The sequence below is a fragment of the Zootoca vivipara genome, chromosome 7 (genome assembly GCF_965207765.1).
Source record: "Zootoca vivipara chromosome 7, rZooViv2.hap1.1, whole genome shotgun sequence".
In the NCBI taxonomy this organism is placed as follows: Eukaryota; Metazoa; Chordata; class Lepidosauria; order Squamata; family Lacertidae; genus Zootoca; species Zootoca vivipara.
This window is the reverse complement of record NC_142590.1, coordinates 87,964,053-87,985,201: the sequence shown is the minus strand read 5'-3', so window position 1 is coordinate 87,985,201 and position 21,149 is coordinate 87,964,053. Positions and strand designations below refer to the sequence as shown.

The 21,149-nt window shown below is 41.7% G+C and overlaps 1 protein-coding gene across 5 annotated transcripts in view; it reads right to left on the bottom strand.

The window, feature by feature from the left end:
* Positions 1-403: 403 nt before the first annotated feature.
* The window catches only part of ARFGAP1 (ARF GTPase activating protein 1), a 34,845-nt gene continuing 14,099 nt past the window's right edge, over positions 404-21,149 (bottom strand). For 2 of the 5 annotated variants that reach the window (XM_060277344.2, XM_060277345.2), the window contains exons 4-13: positions 20,818-20,989; positions 20,198-20,298; positions 19,410-19,499; positions 18,673-18,769; positions 17,236-17,292; positions 15,651-15,683; positions 11,002-11,058; positions 8,518-8,577; positions 7,111-7,187; positions 404-5,404 (exon numbers count right to left, since the gene is read on the bottom strand). In XM_060277344.2, coding sequence (XP_060133327.1) covers positions 5,044-5,404; positions 7,111-7,187; positions 8,518-8,577; positions 11,002-11,058; positions 15,651-15,683; positions 17,236-17,292; positions 18,673-18,769; positions 19,410-19,499; positions 20,198-20,298; positions 20,818-20,989 — 1,105 coding nt within the window. In that variant the 3' untranslated portion in view covers positions 404-5,043. The remainder of the gene's footprint in view (positions 5,405-7,110; positions 7,188-8,517; positions 8,578-11,001; positions 11,059-15,650; positions 15,684-17,235; positions 17,293-18,672; positions 18,770-19,409; positions 19,500-20,197; positions 20,299-20,817; positions 20,990-21,149) is intronic. The other 3 variants (XM_060277346.2, XM_088674727.1, XM_088674728.1) reach the window with 2 other exon arrangements.

The window sequence follows — 21,149 nt, the reverse complement described above, 5'->3', positions numbered from 1 at the left end:
TAAATGGCTGCATTCCACCCACCCATCAAAAAATAGCGAGGTAGCCATTAACTAACTACTGGGAGTCTGGTGCAGTGTCTCAGTGTGGTATAGTGTGCTGGACGAGCTAGGAGACTAGGGTTCAACGCCCTAACTCAGTCATGAAGTTTGCTTGGGTGACCTTGGACCAATCATTGTCTCTTTGCCTAAACTTGAGCTCCTTGGAGGAAAGGTAGAATATATATGCAATGTAATAGAAATAAGTAACACTCAAGTCCCAGCAACACAGTGTTTGAGCAATTTCGTTTTAAAATAAGAGACAGGATGGCGACAGAGCTTCCATAGGGCTGATGGTTCAATCAACCCAGTCAGATGGGCAGCATATAAATAATAAAATTATCATCATCATCATCATGACAACAGGTATCATTTTTGTCTTTATTTCTAAAGCAAAGCCAGTCTTCAGGCAACGTGAACTGCTTTGTTCCATTTCTCTTGCTTTATTGTTTTATTTTGCTTTTAAGATGACACTGTAGGTTCAAGTTCAGTACCACTTTACAGAACAAGGAATAGTGCTCACAGGTCCTGTGAACTTCACAAATACACAGCAGGAAAACTGAACGGCTCCTCATGTCCCACAACCTCCCGCCTCTCTTAAACAGAGACCCAAAGACCAGTCATTCCAACCTAGAATGCAAAGGAAGGTTAAGAATCCCAGACACGTCTCTCAAAGCCATCCCTTCTGTACTCAAAAGCTTTGGGCAGAATCCTCCAAAGGTACTTTATTTCTGTCCCATTTAAGTCAAGTGTACAGAGAGGCTTCACCTCACAGTTTTAAGTTATTGCACAAATTACTACACCAATACATAAGAAATTTCTACCTATGGAATGTTAGACGAGGGTGGGAGGTGCTAGATTCTTGGAGAATATGAAGAGATCCCAGCAAGACTGTACAGAAAGAGGTCTTAAATCGTGAACCCCAGCACTACAGACACCTGGTTGTGTGATTAAAAACGCCCTTTACAAATGGCTCTTTATTGTCCCCAAGATGAACCTGGCAATTTTGTTGGGGCGTTGCCCTACTGACATGCAGAAGGGCTTTTTGTACCCCACATGGCTTGCTCAATTGTTCCATCTTACAGACAGCTGATTTCGGAAAAAGTTAGAACAGAGTGCCAAACCCTCATATTATTAGTTAAATCCCTATAGCCAGACAATGGAGTCTAGTACCCACGTTCGCACAAGTTTTGTGTATTTCCCACTCCAAATCATGTCTTCCAAAGCACTTGCGCAGTGCAGGAATGCAGCATCTGAATTGGCACTATAAGAAGTCAGCACAGAGGTGGCTGGACTTCAATTCAGAAAGAAAAGGCAGGTTAGAGAAGCTCATGTGCCATTTAGGACAGGTGAGTAGTCTAGAGACTTGGTTCCATTCATGTAGCCAGCCCAGCCCACACCACTTAAATGATGCTGAACCATGGGTTTATCTCCTATTGCCAAGCACTGTATTAAACAGAAATCATAAAGCTGGGGTTATTTCTAGTTCTCCCGTTTCAGCTTCTTAGGAATAGGCATGCAGGACAGGTATCCCCCTAGAGTGCTTCCTCACACATTTTTTAAAATAAAAAAAACAGCAACCCATTTGCAACTGCATCATTCTTGCTTGAGAGACACCATGTGGTTTTTAGGGTTTGGGGTAGATCAGCATCGAAGGGTGTTGTTTCTTCTTCTCCCTGAAAAAAGCCTTTAAATTCTCATCAACACCCCCTCCCCAAAAGCTAAATAAGCAGCACATGCTGAAAGGAAGCATAGCATGGAAGTAACCCTCTGATTCCCACCCACATTTGCATTGAATGGCTTTTTAAAAACTGATTTCTTATAATGCAATTAAGCTTTTTGTAAAATAAGCAATGGCTGTGCTGTTTCTGCACACATCTTTCAACCTGCAGTATAGAGAGGTTTGAAAGGTAGTTCAGTCAGAAAAGTGAGCTGAGGGTGGGGGAATCAACCTTTTCAAAAAGAAGGGTGTAACACAACAGGCGAGAAGGCCTATATTCAATGCTGCAGTCAGTCTGCCAATTTAATTTTTTGCTCACTGGAGTATCATACCCTTTCATTAACCTGTATGATTGCCTAGGCCAGATTTGTGGTCAAACTCATTAGCTTAAAAGCATATTTCCAAGCCCACTGGCTCATGCATACATGCTAGGCATCAATGACATTTAAAAACAAAAGTTTTGATTTAAAATAGATTTCCTGCCACAGGTAATCAGTCAAGTGCTACAACAGATTACAGCCATGCTGAGTTTGTGACTAAAGGTGAATTAAAAGCGGCTACGTCCTTTCCCTAGCAACTGCATGCTACCCTTCTCTGTAAGAATTGATCATGATTTCGGAAGAATAAATAGGGCACCTTGAGCTCGGACATCAAAACCTTTCCTGTGCATTGCTTTACTAAGATGTCAGTACCACCTATGGTGCATTTCAGAATGTGACTGATGAAGTGTTGATCTCGAAGGGTAGATACATCTGAAATGACAAAGTATTATAAGAGCCGAGAAAAATTTGCTAGGTTTGGATAAAACGGTGAGAACAAGAGAAATGTATTATTATTATTAACAAATATAACATTCATTTGTTCATACAGACTAGGAACGTATGAATATATTGGGAAGTGGCAGAAAATAAGAGCAATTCAAGATGATGCAGAGGGGTTAATATTAATTCAGGTCGACTATGTCAGCAGTGAGCTCAAACTACATTTTCCCATCCCTGTTACTGTGATGCTTAGATCAAAAGGTTTACTACCAAATCATGGGCACAGCAGATCAATGCAGAGCACATGCATTGGCTTTGAGACTTGGGCAGTAAACATGTACTAAAGAGAGCAGATAAAAAGGGTCAGGTATAAATTTACGCCAGCTACTACATGTTGAACATGCAATTAAGTTCCCATGATGTTATCTTTAGAACAGGGAGGGGAGTAAAAAAATACCACTCAAGGGGTTAAGGTGTTTACAAAAAATGTCAGAACCAACACTAAGGAAAGGCGTTAACTCTCACTGACTTTTTCCTTTTTTTAAAGGAGCCGTTATACATGGTCAGAGATCTCAGAATAGGACACAGGAGTCTGCCTGGCACAGGAAAGAACCACGGTCATCACAGACTCACTGAAAGGGCACTAAACTGTTGAGAGCAGAGGATGGCGGAGCAGAAATAATGAAAATACTCAAAGAACTTTTCAGTTGGCAGCTTGAAAGGCTAGTGATTAAGTACAGCAGAACAAGCCAACAAGGTCATTATTTCTTTACAAAGTAGATACTGACATACCGAACAATACACAAAAATCCTAGGAAACTATTAATACTTAGTGGGTAAATTCACTGTGTGTGTGTGTGGACAGTTATATACAGCAGACCTTAGCTGACTTCTGGAGGTTTAAGTCTGTGCAAAAGCTTATCGGAAGACCAGGCTCAGCTCCACGGAACCCCCATCCACCTGCCAATGCAAAGGTGTTCTTGGGCAGAGATTCAAACATTTGAAGTGTAGGCTTTCAAGCAAAATTTCCTACACTCACTGGTATGAGAGGAGCCCCCCACCCCACTCTCCTGCGATTCTGGTATCCACATTGGAATTCAACCAATTACACCATGATCCCAAGTTTTCCAGTAGCTTCTCACAACATTAGCAGTCATGCTATGCTGTAACACATTACAAAGGGAGACAGATAACAAAAGGAGATCTATTGACCACAAGCATCAATAACATACGTAAGAGCTGTAGAAAGAAATACCTGAATTCTTCTCAAACGTCATGCAAAGAAGCCAACATGACAAAACTTACAACCTGACCCCTCTTGTTACAGGTAGGTAGCTGTGTTGGTCTGACATAGTTGAAACAAAATAAAAAACTTCATTCTAGCAGCACCTTAGAGACCAACTAAGTTTGTCATTGGTATGAGCTTTTGTGTGCATGCACACTTCTTCAGATACAGAAGTGTGCATGCACACGAAAGCTCATACCGATGACAAACTTAGTTGGTCTCTAAGGTGCTGCTGGAAGGAAGTTTTTTATTTTGTTTTGACCCCTCTTGATTAGCTTCCTTCTGGCTGGTTTGTTTGTTTGGGGGGAGGGAGAGGGATCTATTTTGGAATCTTATATACTGATTTTATCTATAAATGCAGTCAAAGTACCAAATTCATGTTCGGTCGCTCAAGAAATTTGCTTCTGTCATTCATGAGTTCTGTTCAACTATCTTGTCTAATCCTTCCAAACACTTTGTCATTTCTGGATGAATGGAACCTTCGAGGGAACAAAAACAATGTGACATTTTTCATTTAATTTTTAAAAAGAAATGGAAACTACCAAGGGCAGGAAAAGGAAGTGTCTTGCTCTCGACTCTCCAAGAGTTCATACGGAAGAAGCTCAAACCTTGTTTCTTCTGCGGCATACGAGATTTAGGTGAATAAGGTAAATAGTTATTGTTTTTCATTTCACACCCTGATAAACCTAAAAACTGCTTCAAGAGCATCTTAATTACCATTTCATATTGTTTCAAACCCACCCCGTCAACTTCAGTCTCAGTCCACTAATCTGTAATCTTGTTCAGTAATCTGCAATCAGTTGAAGATACTCATCTTATCCAGAAGTTCTCCAGAACTTCACCCGAAATTCCAATGAGAAGCTGGGCAATCTCGCAAGACTACACATGCAGCACTGTGCTATGAAAGTATACTTGCATGGACTTACTTCCTCCAGGCTCTCGCTTTAGGAAGTCGGCATGCTCCGCATACAACAGCAGCATGGTGAGAATATATCTAAGAATGAACAAGTTCATTTCCATGGGAGAAACACGTCTTCATACGGTAATTACAAGGATCTACAAACCAATGTCTTTTTTTTATAGTAGTAGTAGTTGTAAACAGGAGTGGAAAGAGAATGGAACAGTAAGCATGAGGTTTAAACAGGCCCAGAAATGACAAGGACGTTAATCCAGTTACATGGGAAACCTTTCCATCAGAAGTATGACTTTCCCCTCTGCCATGATGGGCAGGGATGCAAGTCCTACCAGTTCTGGTTATCCCAGCCTTCTTCAGCCGCTGAAGATGATTCTTTTGTCGTCTTCTTAGGGGTCGTTTTGGTTTTGCCCTCCCCGGCTGCATTCTCCCAGTTGGTCTCCCAGTTTTCCCAGCTGTCACTGTTACTGTTCTTGTTATTAGAGACTGTCCCCGACCCCCAGACATCCCAGCTATCAGAGCTCTTCTTCTCGGTAGAATTGTCCACGTACGTCCAGCTGTCGCTGCTCGGGGACTTGTGGGTTTTGGGCGGATCCGAATTGCCAAAGGTCTCCCAAAAGCTTTGATCCACTGCATTGTTCTGGTAGCCTTCGCCACTGTTGTTCTGGTAGCTGTCACCCTCTGGCGGCCTTTCAAGGAAGAAAACACAGGAGATCAGAAGACTAGTTCATTTCAGCACAGGATGGATCAGAAAGGGCTTCTATCGTGTTCAGTCTCACATCTTGATCTGCTGTTACGCTACACCAGGGGTGGCTAACTCCCAAGAGACTGCGATCTACTCATAGAGTTAAAAACTGGCAGAGATCTACCCTCTTTTGGGGGGTTCACGTTAAAGTTGTTGAGCTTTTTTTAGTAAGGAAAGCCCTGTTTTTTAGGGGTTTAGGTCAAAGTTGTTGAGCTTTTTTTTTAGGGCTGCAGGGATACAATGTTGAGATTTTCTTAGGCTGAGCTTCTTTCTTTGGTGGGATGATGATGATCTACCTGTTGGAAGTGCCTTTGCTACACTATTCCATCTCCACCTTAGAAGCGAAAGCACAAAAAAGTAGCTGTGTGTGCTTTTGTGTAGGCTCCACCATATCCCCAGCTAAAGCCAACTCTGGAGTCATTGCAATGTAAATATTGCAGGGAGGCAACACTATGCCATCCATGATGGGATGGGATGAAAATACCCTATAGACAGCAGTGGTGAAGTTTAGGAGAGGGATATCATGAGTTGTCTGGTTTATTTAAAAATAAAATGTGCATGCTATTTCATGTAATAAAAATCTCTTGAGTGGTTTACATAAAGCTACAACAATTACATTCAATAACATCTCCTAAATACTAGATTAAAAACAGAACAAATGTATACAGTGGAACCTCGGTTTATGAATTTTCGGTTTATGAATGCCGCGGACCCATCTGGAACGGATTAATTCATTTTCCATTACTTTCAATGGGAAAGTTCTCTTCAGTTTATGAACGCTTCAGTTTACGAACAGACTTCCGGAACCAATTACACCCATGCTTCAGTTTATGAACGCTTCAGTTTAAGTACTCCGCGGACCCGTCTGGAACGGATTAATCCACTTTCCATTACTCTCAATGGGAAAGTTCGCTTCAGTTTATGAACGCTTCAGTTTAAGTACTCCGCGGACTGTCTGGAACGGATTAATCCACTTTCCATTACTTTCAATGGGAAAGTTCGCTTCAGTTTATGAACGCTTCAGTTTATGAACAGACTTCCGGAACCAATTGTGTTCATAAACCGAGGTACCACTGTATTTCACAAATAAAACAGAGCAGCATACAAAACAGGTTTTCTCAACCTCTCAATTTTTAATTCTCTTAAGTTTTTAAGAATGGTGTGAGACCAAAAGCAAGCATATTTGAACATAATGGTTTTGGGAGAAAAGGTGCCAGCTGTTTGAAGTTGTGTTCATGTTTAAAATGCTGTAAACATTTGGAAAAGGTCAGAAGAAAATGAATAAGGGACCTGTATATTCCGGCGTATAAGACGACTGGGCATATAAGACGACCCCCAACTTTTCCAGTTAAAATATAGAGTTTGGGATATACTCGCCGTATAAGAAATATGACCCGGTGTATAAGACGACCCCCGACTTTTAAGAAGATTTCCCTGGGTTAAAAAGTAGTCTTATACGCAGGAATATACAGTAGGTCTAATAAAAGAGTTTTACACCCACTGGATTCTAGAAAGATTATTGTTTTTTTAAAAATGGAATGCAACCATGTCCGTGTTCTTTGGTCACGGCAGTTGCCAATCAAAACAGATATGTGAGACATGGAAGCCTGGAGAGTACACATCTAACACAAATACACAAAATAGGGGTACCTTTCAGAAGACTCATCTGATTTTCCAGAAAAGAAAGTGGTAACATCTCGCCATCCCTTACTACCTGCTCCCTGGACCTGTGAAATAGAGATGGGGGCAAATGGAAGACACAAAGGAAGATTACAAATACATCATTTTGGGGAGTTGGCGTGGCGGAAGAGCAGCAGAACCAGCTTAATCACCTGCCTCTGAAAGTGGACCTAACTAGAAGACACTCCGCTTTGAGCCACTGAGTCAAAGGGACCAGATTCTTAGCAAAGTAGGCCGAGCCTTAAAATGTTAAGATTAGCTGATAGGCTCAGATGAAGAACCTGAAAGCTGCCACTTAATGATTTTTCTGCCCGCTGCAACTATTTTAATGCAGTGCAGTAGATGTTGCGTGGATTCTAATTTGATTTCGATTTCTTTTCTTTATTATATACAGTACTGCATTTCATTGTATTACAATTTGAATTCCAATTTGTAACACCATAAAAGAAGCAAACAAATGTAATTAGAAGCCAATATAAATGCCTTATCCAATGGATGTGCCGTCTCTCATCTTCAACCACAAATCCTGGGGACCACCTGAGTGAAGCTTGCAGGCCATGGGGCAGAGTTTGGGAACCTTTCATATAAGGGACGAACACAGCATGTTCTTGAAAGGTGAGCTCACCACTGATAGCAGAGTTACAAAAAGTACTAACACTATACATCTTTCCCAGGAAATTTACACACTGCTTTTCTTTAAAAAGCATCAGAGCAATTTTAAAATCAAAGCATTCAAGAGAAAAATAGTTAAAACTAGGAAGCATCAGCACTTACCAGTTTTATTAAACATTGGCAGCAAGAACAGAAGAAAGGGAGAAGGCACATATATTAGCAAAATTGAGAAGTCTTTGTATTCAATTTAAGCTGTTTCCATATTCCTTTGCAAACTTTATGGCTGCTCATTGGCCCACCCATTGCTACGTTTCATAATGAAGAAGAGAATTTGTTTTAGAAATGCATCTTGTGAGCTCACGGGAAAGTGTTTTTTTTGTCACATCAATGCTACACGTACCATTTATGAAATACCCTTTACTAGATATTGAGGGAGTCAGTTTTCACACATGAGCCTGGTTCACGCTTTGCTGTAACATTCAATGATTTGTTCAGTCACAGCATAAATGCCGGCTCCCTGCATGTGAGGTCATAGTCAAACTGATTTCCATGCAAAACAGATGCAATCCAATCACCTTCAGTGACACGTGTGACTTGGGCCTAAATAAAAACAACAACAACAACAACAACAGAATAGACAGCTGTTTGTCAATGCTGCGTTGCTGCAGGAGAAATTGCTTCTAGCGCTGGAGCACAACATGCCTAAGGAATATGGAGACTGGCTTAAATCCTGGCCTCCTATCCACTAGGAAGGCCACATCATACCTTGGAAGCCAAATGCGAGACTCCCTGGGAAACATCATCCATAATTTTTCCATCTTTTACCTACATGAATCAAGATGTCCAAAGTTAGGCGCAGAACAAAATGATGCCACAACTACCTGAGAGAAAGGCTACTTGCACCAAAAGTAAACACAAATCTTTCATTCCACAGACAATGCGGCCAGGAGATTTTGCTACTTTTAAAAGGTTATCTGCTAAGAAGTCTGGAATTAATCTTCCTTGGGGGACACAAAGGCTTTGGGTGCAGCATACTAACCAATCAAGAAACCAATGACATGAGCACTTACTTTAAAAAGTGAGGCAATTTTTACAAAGTATAATCATATTATTTTTTAATACCATAAATGCATTCCTTATTTAGAACTTTACACGTTATTCATAGCCCCTCCTAAGGTGTCTGATGACACCTAAAATAATATCTAACTCAGTTTAAAAGTTTGCAATTGATGCAGTACAGATCATAATCCTCAAAACTTAATTATTCTACCTTTAATTTAGCAATGTTGTGTCTTTAGAGGACACCGTTGCCATTGACGGACCAGGAACTGAAAAAGTCCCTCATTCTCACCCGAGATCATGGTGCCCCAAAACTATGCATTTTTTGACACCGTGCTCTCGCACAGGTTACAAGACTCATGCAGGAGCATGGCCCCAAAGTTTTGCACTGGGACATGTGGGAGGGTATAGTGGCACCATTCACATAACCAAAACTGCCACAGAGATACCAACATTTTCAAAAGTAGGGGGTGCATGGCTTGGCTTTTGAAAAACAGGGGGTCTGCAGTACTTAGCTAATTGGGAACCACTGGCCTAGAGCAAAAGTGAATAATCTTAGGGTTCAACAAGCCAGAATACCACCAGGGTTCTGAGTTCAATTCTGCGCTCGTTGCATAAGCTTTTGCATTTTATTTACTTTAGCCCTACTTCCCTGTCTGCAAAATGGACATAACCTGACAGGTTGTTATTAATAAAAGAGACTATAAAAATCACACTGCAGAGTCTGAAATTCAGAAAGCTGAAACACCCAACTGAAGTGAACCCGGGAATCATATTCATGGGAACAACCAAAACTTGATCAAAATGGAATTATGCAACAACATGATTCCAATAATATCTCTCTCTGCATCCACACCTTGACTTGTTTCGATTAATGTCTGCAGGAGACTTTGTGGTTTGTTTTTTTAAAAGTCATAATCTGAAAAATCATAACAACAACTCATAAAGGAAACAGTTCATAAGAAGTAAACAAGATCATGTACAGGATAAAGTCTTTTTTTTGTCGTTTGTTATATTTTATGTTATGTTTATGTCTAATGGTGGTGGATTCATTTATTTGAGTTGTGGTGGATTTATGTTGTATAAAAATTAATTTATTTTTTTAAAAATCTCCCTCTACACCACCTTTCCCGGCCTCATATCCCTCCAGATGTTTTGGGCTATCTAGCATGGGCAAAGATCAGGGATGGCAGGAGTTGCAGTTCCACAACATCCTAAACACCAGATTGGGAAAGCCTTCTCTGCATGCCCTGAAATATTAACATAGGCTCCTTTTCAGTATTCGGCTCACCTGTGATCTCTGGGAAATGTGAGCAGTTTGCAGAGGGGCTTTTCAGCAGCGGCCCCAGCCTCAGGGATTAGATTCCCCAGTAACATGTGCTAGTGCCCATGTTAGGGTATTCAATTAAGTGTTCAAACGTGTTCCGAGTCTCTATTATGTCAGGCATTGGGGGAAATTTCTCAGTAATGCCCCATATTATTTATCTACGGCATAACCAAGAGGGGGAGTGGAGGGAAGTCAAGCAAGATAATGGTTTAAAATTTTACTTATGATATTTTTTTTAAAATCATGTACTGTTGTTATCTGCCGTTATATTTTTTCGTCATTTTTGGAAAATCAAAAAAATGTTATCAAAAATAAATAAACTAGCTGGATCTTGGGGAACCCTTCAAAGAGGGCCATGGGCAGTAGCATGTTGGCAGGAGTGGTGTGATCTGGCCAAAGAGTGCTGGTGTGTGGATGACTAGGAACAGGAAGACCCAGGTTCAAGTCTTGACTTGGCCAGGAAACTCACTGGGGTGGACATTAGACCTGCCATTTTCCCCTTAAAATACCTTACCTCACAGGGTTGTTGTGAGGATGAATCACGTAAGCTACCCTGAGCTCCTTGGAGGAAGGGCAGGCTATTACGATAATAAATAAACAAAGCGTTTGAGACAGATGAATTAAAGAGCCGAGAAGGATGAGGGGATAATATCAATGTTGCATCCTTTTGAACTGGACTCTCATATCTTTGGCTGCAAATCTCCTGAAGTATAATGCCAGAACCTGGTTTTGATAACACCAACAGGGAAGTGTTTTTTAGACTACATCGGGGAGGAATTGTACTGCCACTGGAGAAGCTCATGTGCGTAAGAAGGAAAATGGTATTCAATTCCCATTACCAATGTACTCATTTCCAAAGTTACCTTCTCCTGTGCAGGTTTGAGGACATTTTCATTTATACTCTGACCTAACTCTGAAGCCTAGTTAAAAGTAAAACAAACACAAAAGTCAGTTACACTTTTCTTCATAGGAAACATCTAACATGTATTGCCACGGAAAGTAGCCACTAGACTTTCAAAGAAAATGAAGGAAGAAAGAAAAAAAAGACAAAAGCAGGACAGAGGAGCCCTGAGCTTTGCCTGGTACAAGCGACAGAGTGAGCTTTAAGCACACAATGCGTAGTCACAAAGAGACGGGAAAATACACTGAGATGTACAGGGCTGTTTCAGTATCCTCGAACTGGTTCTTTTAAGCAAGTCCCAACAGACCAAAAGAAAATATCCTTGCGAAACCAAAGGTTACTTTAGGGGTAGACTTGCTGCCACTGCAGAGAGGTCAGTTCCCATGCTGCTCCAGCAACACGCAAGAAAACTCCACTCAAGTGGTTTGGTCACATCATGTAGGCATTAGCGTAAAATTATTAGAGCGGCATGGGAGCTAACCACACTGAAACTACTGGGTGATCACAATCACTGCACTAGAGTAACATGAAGCCAGCAAGTTCTTTTGGAAAGAGAAATGCAATCATTTCACAGAACATACTCTGAAGTTACGCAAGCAACGGCAAGCCCACATGGGAAGATTTCCTGTGGCCGAGTAACAGAAGACCTGCTCTTCCCAATTCCACAGCCTAACTTTCATGCTCTTTGCCAAGATGCACAAACATACTTGCAGAAAAAAACAGGCCACTACCTAGGAAAGAGATGCAGAAGGCTTTTAAACTAGAAGTGAAACACAACTGGAAAACCTTGTGTGATTTTGTACTCTGGTGCCTCAGCTGTGGCCTGTTAGTCTGGGGGTGCACTTCCTTTGCCCTATAAAGTGTTACGACTAGAAATACAAAACGGTGTGAAATTGTTCCCCGTTAATTGGGGGAGGGAGAGAATGAATTATTGGTTAGAGGTTAAAAAGAGAAGGTATACACTTGTGAACCGGTAACATTATGTTTATAACACTCAGATCTAGACTGCCCAAGTTGACCCTACAGTAGCTGCTTTGGGGAATATAGACTGGAAGAGATGACCCATAGTCCCTTTAGACCAGGCACCCCCAAACTCGGCCCTCCAGCTGTTTTGGGACTACAGTTCCCATCATCCATGACCACTGGTCCTGTTAGCTAGGGATGATGGGAGTTGTAGTCCCAAAAACAGATGGAGTGCCGACTTTGGGGGTGCCTGCTTTAGACCAAGAACATTCTACTCATCCTTCAGTTCTTTCCCTGAATAATGTTATTTCTTGCTGCTATTTCTTCTTGGAAGCAAAGTATTATGGAGGAACATAGTTGTACTTCTCCTCCTGAATCCTGTCTTACTCTGCAGAGTTACATGCGTTATGGGTTAAGAGTGGGATGAGTGACTGAACTCTTCTTTTCAATTTTTTTAATTTATGTGTGATTAAGTTGAAAAGCTTGGGGGAAATCCCTGCTCATCTTCTTGCCTAATACCACAGTCTCCCCATCTAATCTGTCACCATGTTAAACAAGAAATAATAACAATTAAGGTACAGTGGTACCTCGGGTTACGAACGCAATCCGTTCCGGGTCGCAGTTCGTAACCCGAAAAGTTCGTAACCCGAAAAGGGCCCGAACCGCCGTTTTGCGCATGCGCAAAGCGCTATTTTCACTATTTTTGCGCTTTGCGCATGCGCAAAGGCGCGCATGGTGCTTCTGCACACGCGGCGAAAATACTTCCGAGTTTGTGAAGTTCGTAACCCGGGTTGTTCGTAACCCGAGGTACGACTGTATTGGACTAACATGGCTGGCATCTTCTTTATCTGTTACCATGCCTGTTGATGCTAAGAGGATAGTACGGAAGTTCACAACCTAAAGTAAGTCTGTCTAGTCAATGCCCTTGTTTATTATGAGGGCCAGCATCTTGTTCAATTCACAGAATATGGACCACTTATTCTCATGACAATATGCAGCTGACGGAATTGTTAACCCTGTGAAAGAGACAAAGCACAGAGGTTTGACAGATCTGTGACTGAACACCCTTTTCCTCATTAACAAAGCCTTCAGAGTAACATCTATTGCTAACCTCATTTCCAAATACTTCCCTAATGCAAATAGTTCTGGATACACCTCAGTCCTGAGTGCTCATCCCATAAACCCACACGTTGAGCGAGCCTTTGACATCCAACATTTACAAAATAGTATGGATTGGAATAGTATATACTTAGGACTCTTGCTTGATGCAGCCTATTTTAAAACAAGCTGAAGGAGACATTACAGAAAGATGCAGACAACACCGTTCAACAAAAATGACTTGATTTCAAAGTGGGGGGGGGGGGTTAAAGTGAAATTATAAAAGACAGCTAGCAGCAAAATGTACAAACTCAGCACAGAAACAAAGCACCCATGCATGAGAATTGAGGGGAGGGCTTTACCGGATCTGCCTGCTGTTTCTGGCCCCAAAACTTTACACCAGGCAGCACAAGAGAAGAGAGCAAAGGAGGTAGAAGAAGCAGCTTTTAGCAAAAAATCTAATGTAGTCTTTTGTTCCCGGAAAGAAAGCATGATATTTATCCCAACATCAGCGCCTTAACGACAAACAAAATGTTTAGTCTCTTTATTACCATGCCGAACTAAATTGTCAAAAATAAAATAAAATAAAATAAAATTATATAGTCAGGGCTGAGAGCACAAGCTAGGAAGCAATAGCTCCAATTGTTAATTGGGAAAATTTGCCATCATGTACCGACTGAGAAGGCAGCAGTGAGATGGCTTGTCAGTAGGGCTGGTAAGTTAACTCCAGTATAGTGTTTTGAATAAATATGCATGTTGATACTAATGTGACATTCAACAAGGTTTAAATAAGGATCTATGTCTCCTGTAAGAAGGCAGGAAAGGAAATTCAAGACAATATCAAACTTTGTAAATATATTTTACCCAAGGGGGAAATATCTGCAGTCCTTGTGTTCTGCCAATATCTGCCAGGAATATTGATTGACTTTTCCCTTGAAAGACACACCATTTTAGCTTGCAAGACGGTTTCAGTTAAACAAGAATTAATTTCACTGGGCATGTGAATGCACCCAAGGATATAGTCCTCATAGAATCCCAAGCCTTTGCTTTGCGTAACTTGATATAAGTGCAGCCAATGTCTTTCTACAAACTGCTTAGGTTTGTTTTAGTGCAAATACGCTCTTATAGAAGCTGGTTTCTATTAGCATGCTCCTTTCACCAACAAGGAAAGCACCTCAGGAACATGCAGGATTGCCACTGAGCCTGTAGCTTGTAGATGCTCTCACACAGATATCGTTTGTATAAACCAGCTTCTCTGTGTGGGTATTAAAAGGTAGAGGTAAAGGACCCATGACAGTTAAGTCCAGTCGCAAACGACTTTGGGGTCGGGGCTCATCTCGCTTTACAGGCTGAGGGAGCTGGCGTTTGTCCACAGACAGTTTTTCTGGGTCATGTGGCCAGCATGACTAAGCCGCTTCTGGTGAAACCATAGCAGCGCATGGAAACACTATTTACCTTCCTGCCGGAGCGGTAACTATTTATCTACTTGCACTTTGATGCGCTTTCGAACTGCTAGGTGGGCAGGAGCAGGGACCGAGCAACGGGAGCTCACCCCATCGCGGGGATTCGAACCGCCGACCTTCCGATCGGCAAGCCCTAGGCTCAGCGGTTTAGACCACAGCGCCACCCGCGTCCCATGTGTGGGTATTACACACATGTAAACACCTTAGTTCCTATAAATAGCACCATCATCTGAGCATCTCCCAGCTGCAACTTTATGGCAGACTCCAGCATAGAATCAACCAGCCCCAAGTTATGATCTATGCAAATTGTGCATTGATTAGGAGGCAATTCAAGTCTGGAGGCTATTGCTTAATAGAGAAGCAATATTTGAGATTCTGCAACACTAACTGCAGGCTACATAATTTTACCTGAGGAAGCCGTAATCCATTTCCACATTACATACACTGCGTAACCTACAATTCTCCTCTCGGTGGATTTATTTACTTCTAATGAATTACTTTCCGCCACTCCCTCAGGCGAAACGCTTGACATGACAAAGGAGTAAATTCTGCAGCCATGGGCTAAAATGTAAAATATGCATAAGCCATTTGATTCAAAGTAGAAAGCAGAATTAACAGAACCCCTGTTCAATTTAGATGTATGACACAACATTCTCTATATTAAAATAAGAAAGGACACATGCCTGATAGCAACAGTACGCTGTCTTGGGTTTTTTTAAAAGCAACAGTTGATGATGCAAAGTAGAAAGATGATGGTTTTATAGGTTTTCAGAGCAGATTCTTGCTACCCAGTTGTAGATATTCTGCAACTTGGCAGCAAACCACTAAGTAAATGTCTGATGAGTCAACAGGTGCAACCTTTGCTTTCTAGTGTGCTTCAAAACATACCTCATCTGCTTCCTAACTTAAGAGTACATGACGCTTTCATCACAATACCTCTGACAGTGGAACCTAATTTGCAGTTTCTCAGAGAAGATCCAGGAGATTGTAAACAATCCAAGAGAATTCAAACTGCTGAGGAAAAGAGAACCAGTGAAGATTTTTAGCGTTGGGTTAACCACATAACAGAAGGACTTGTGAAAATCACCTTTTGAGTTGCTTGAGATCCAAATTTGGTAGCCTGTTAATAGAAGGAAAAATGATTTGTTTCAATCTTTTATTTTCCCCATAGCAATTCAAAGCACAGACACTGATGATGTGGACTACAGTGCCACAAGATTCTTCTGTGGCTTTACTGCAGCAATCTAACGTCTTCCCCTATTGACATTATAATGTTCTTATGTTTCTCAAAATCTTACAAAACGCCTACTGCTCTAAGGAAGTTTTAACAGCCACTAATCTCAAAACTTTGCTCTGTTAGGATCCTTCAATATGGGAGACTTCTAGCATTACCCAAACATTGGTCCCCCACCCCCCGGCTCTAAGCTATAAGCAGAAAAACAACTGACTTTCCACACTTCAGGGTTATTGTGTGTACACATCCTCTTATGTTCTGCCCACGTGTGATATGGCCATGTGGGTTTTGAGGATCCCAATCACCAGAGAAATGTTTTCTAAAATCATTTTGCCACTAGAAAGGAAGTCTGCACCTCCAAAAACAATTGCGGAGGGAGAGCTTCTCCTTTGCCAGTACAGAAATGCCTCAGGCCAGCCAAGGAGAAGTAGAGCACTATGCTCCTCTTTTTCCAGCTTGCTCTCATAAGTAAAAAGCAGGTGAGATGGAAAAAACTGGATAAAAATTAGATTGACTATATCAAGGGCAGCCAAGATGCTCAACCACTTGAAAGCATCAATGCAGTTTCCAAAACATGCCTTTTTGAAAATTCCACCACAAGTAATTTCTCATAAATATCGATTAGCATGGTTTATTTTCATTTTTTTAATGAGACTAGCTGAATCCACCAAAAGTAGCTGTAACAGCAGCTATTAGACCTGAAAGCTAAAGCAAATCTCCACTGCAAAAGGCAATATTCTTCTGGTTATGAGAATCTATGAAAACACGCACACAGAGCGAGAGACAAATTAAGGGAAGGCTGTTCCCTTCATGCCCAGATTGTGATCTTCCAAAGGCATCGGGCTGGCTGTGCTGGAAACAGAATGAACCAGAAGGGTTCTTGTGTTCTTGACAGGATATTGGTTGACGGCCAAGGCTGCCTCTGCCATGCGGCAGGGTGAAGCAGCCTGGTCTATGAGGTGGGGCTAGATGAAAGCAGGAATTGGTGTATGAATGGTGCAGCAAGACTTTTAAAAGTGTTTGACCTGATGAGAGGGGTGTCTGAACTCCTCTTCAGACAGCACTGTTTGCAGCCTGTAATGCAGATTATTTTACAACCCAGCAGTTTTGAGTTCTCTCAGGATGAATTCAGTTGACCTGATGATGTCTCACATGATGATAGCAGTCACCTCATGCTAGGATGGCCATTTAAAGCTTTCACCACACAGCAATTCCTCAAAAGCACTTATGTGGGAAGATGGTCATCAGGTGAATGGGTGGTTAATGAGCATCTGAAGGCATCCTTAGCAGAATGGAGAAAGCAACAAACCGAGCCCATCACTGCAGGTGTTTGGTTACTTTTAGGTTTCCGTCCGTAAAAGGTCAGCTTCCTAAGAGAAACCCCATTACATAGAGCAAGCTGGATAACTTCATTTGTTGGACTGTAGTGTTTACTTACGCCTTCTTTAGCTGCAGAAGCAATCTTGCTCGCTCCAGAAGTAAAACTACTCCACCCCTGAAAGAAGAAGCAGAGAATGGTTAGGCCCGCTCCATTCTTACCAAGGTAAAACAAAAAAATTGTTTCTTTCAACAACCAAGTGCAGAGAAAATCTAGTAACTTTTCTGTATCACGGGTGGGGAACCTCTGGGCATTGTTCGCCTCCATCTCCCACCATCCCTAATGACAGACTGTATTGGATGGAGCTGATGGGAGTTGGAGTCCAAATGTCTAGAATGCCTCAGGTTCCCCACCTTTGCTCTGCATCATAACAGCACAGACTCATCCACCTTGTCATATACACTACCCCAATACCCAGTAAGTTCAGACTCTTTGTTTGAAAGTGCACAGCTCACAAACTTGCACAAAGGCCAAAACTGGAAGCCGTAATAAAAACGTGCAACCCTTCCTTGATCCATGGGCTTAACTATAGGAAGGTAGGGAGGTGGGGCAAAATAAGGGAAATATTATTTCCTTAATTCAGGGGAGTCAGCGTAGTTTGGAAAGTTTCCTTAGTTTGGAAAGTCACCAGCTCTTAGCTTCAAGCATAGCTGCCAAGTTTTCCCTTTTCTCACGAGGAAGCCTATTCAGCATAAGGGAATTTCCCTTAAAAAAAGGGAGAACTTGGCAGCTATGGCTTCAAGTTCAAGCAACTTCACTTCTACAAAACATGATTCCCACCCTCTTGTTTTCTTCTACTACTACTTTTCTATACTAACCATACACAATGACACTGTTGATTTTATAAAATGGAGCCACAACAAGTAGCTCTTTTCCCTACTGCTTCTCTCCTGCCCGGGAAGCCTCCTGCCAGTTGCATTCTCCCTGTGTGAAGCCTTTATGCAGGTAGAGGAGGCCACTGACATTTCAGAGTGTACTCTTTTCAAATGCATTGAAAACCATTTCAAAAAAGAACTGGTGAGCTGTTTGTCACTGTAGCTAAAACGAATGTTTTGAGAGGGTAGAAAGAACGAAGGAGAATAATCCCAAATTACTTGATTTTAAAATGCTGGGGTAGTATTTCTAGAAATACCAGCATGAAGGCAAGAAAGGTTAGCACAGCTAAACATTAACGAAATCAACACTAGCAGCATTGTGGCAAGAAAGCAAAGCAAGTGGATAAATTATCATTTTGATTTGATTACCATTCCGATAAGCAATCAAGCACACCATTAGTCAAGTTGTTTTCTATGATGCACAGTTATTCATTTCTTAGCATTATACTCCAAGTGCTGAAGTAATCTGTCTAAAAGTGCGCTCTGTCGTCTCTACTTTTATAATTGATATTTCAGACATGATGTCATACGGGGAACCTTGGCTTGCTTAGTGGCGACAGAAGAGTGAAAGAATAAGAATGCATCTTACATCAGCATATGCATACGGAAAGCAGCTACTTACTGAATACAAAGAGGACATGGCATTATTGAGAAAGTCATCTTCCTTTTTGGGAGGCGTAACTGTGTTCCCAAACCCCACATAACGATTTTCTTGACCCCTGAATCAAAACACACATGAAAATGAGCAAAAGGCATTTATAATCAAAATACAATACAAGTAGATAAATAGGTACCGCTCCAGCTGGAAGGTAAACGGCGTCTCCGTGTGCTGCTCTGATTTCGGTGCTCTGTTGTGCCAGAAGCGGCTTAGTCATGCTGGCCACATGACCAGGAAAAACTGTCTGCGGCCTGTAAAGCGAGTTGAGCGCCGCAACCCCAGAGTCATCTGTGACTGGTCTTAACTGTTGGGGTCCTTTACCTTTACCTTTTTACTAACTAGACAGCCATTATTTGAAGTCTCCACTTCAATCCTCACAAGTTCTCTGTCATGGGCAAACAACTTAGGAAAGGCCCGTCTTTCATTGTTTTATTATTATTATTATTATTATTATTATTATTATTATTATTATTATTATTCTCCAGAGGGCTAGAGGGAGTGAGAGAGACTTGTGCTGATTTTGTAAGAGTTCTCCGTCAAGCAAGCGTACTTTTCCCTCAGCATCTTATGGAAAATTCAATGGAGAGGAGCTTTGTGCAGAGCATCCAGGACAGGGGTGGTCACCAAAGGGAAGAGGGCAATCATATTTGGCAATGAAGGAGCCCTATATTTAACGGAGAAGTGATTTATTTATTTTTTACCCTTGATAGGAGCCAAGATCATCATTTAACCAATCTTCGAAGGCTTTTTCAGAAGGGGCACCAGTATTCTGGGGCTGTCCAGCAGAGCTCCTGCAAAAAAAAAAAAAAAACCACCATACATCAAACATTATTATGCCATAGTAATTGGACCACTTGAAATCAACAAGCACTGGAGGAAAGTGAATGTGGCATGTAAATTAGCAAACCTTGCTAAGAGAAGGTATAATCCTGAAAACATCTCACCACATTTGTGGAATGCACCCCCCCCCCCATCCCATCTTGGAAGTACTATTGGTGCAGACACTCTTATAATTTCAGCATCAAGAAAAAAACTTACTTTTTTTACCCAGCCATTTTTAGGTGACTAGGAACATTAATGATCTAAGTGCTGTAGACCTGCAACCTGGAGTCTTATTAATGTTATTTTGCCTGCCTTTTTGCCATGCTTGTTTTAAAAGGTTAAAAAGACTCTTGCTGAATAAACAAAAGAGGTCTGCCTTCCTACGTGCAACGCAAGAGAGAAAGAACATGATCAAAAATAAAATGAAGAACCTTGGTCAGCTTCTAAAAGACTAACATCAGCCCCATTTATTTTCTCCTATCTCCCCGGTAACAGGTACAAAAATGTAAGAGCATGGCCCACCCTCCTAGATGTGATGTTGCAGGTAACCGTAATAGGCATGTGCATTCTCCAGTATTCACCTCCATCATTAGTCTAAGCACCTTCAGATGGTTAACATAATAGCCTTAGAACAACCACACACTGTGCAAGATAAAGAGATCTCTACCGGTGAGCTGAGGACAGAGCAACCTTGGGCTGAGGTGGAGTCCAGTTTCTGGCAGAAGAAGTTTCAACTGACCATTCTTTACCTTCCGCTTCTGCTGCCACCTAAAAATAATAATACCTTATAGACACAAATTCTATTCGCTACCGCGCAGCAGTAACAGAGAACGGGTTCGATGTAGCCTGCTTCTAAGCTCTGCGTGAAAAGATATGCCACTCCCTAGCCCCGGAGACTGGGAAAATACCACAGAAGGACTTTCTTGAAGCAGGGAGTGGAAGTAGAGAGGTATGCAGGGCCACTCAAGGCCCAAGAAACCAGCTATTCACATCCAAAGTGTAATTAACTTGCTGGATTCACTACAAGAGATGGCAATAGCCATCTATTTAGAAGACCTTTTAAAAAGGACTAGGATAATTCATGGAGAAGATGTCTATCAATAGACATTAGCCACAGAGATAAATAGAACTGCACTGTTCAGAGACTGGATACCAGACGCAAGAGACAGAACCAGCAGGAAAGGGCTGTTGCCTCCCTATACTGTCTATAAGCTTCCCAGAAGCATCAGACTGGCATGAACGTTGAATGTTCCAAGAATGCTAAAATTATTGTTTAATTACATTTACCTTATCTCTGAAGAGCGCGGCTGCTTTACTGTTGTACTTCTCTTGCAGCGACCAGCAAGGATCGTAGTCCTCTTGAGTCTCTAAAAACTCCCGGAATTTACGGTTACCACCAGCCTTCATTTTCTCCAGTTCAATGTCCTTCCATTTGTCCATTGTGACAGAGCGCACAAAACTGAGAACCAGAAAAGCAATCGCCACATCCCATTGTTAATATCTTTGTGCACCAGCAACAAAAGCTTTCCCGAATAACTTCTATATCACCAGGGGGGGAAGGGATCAATCTTAGACTCCTAAGTGAATTGTGTGTATGTCGCTACTAGGAGACACCTCCG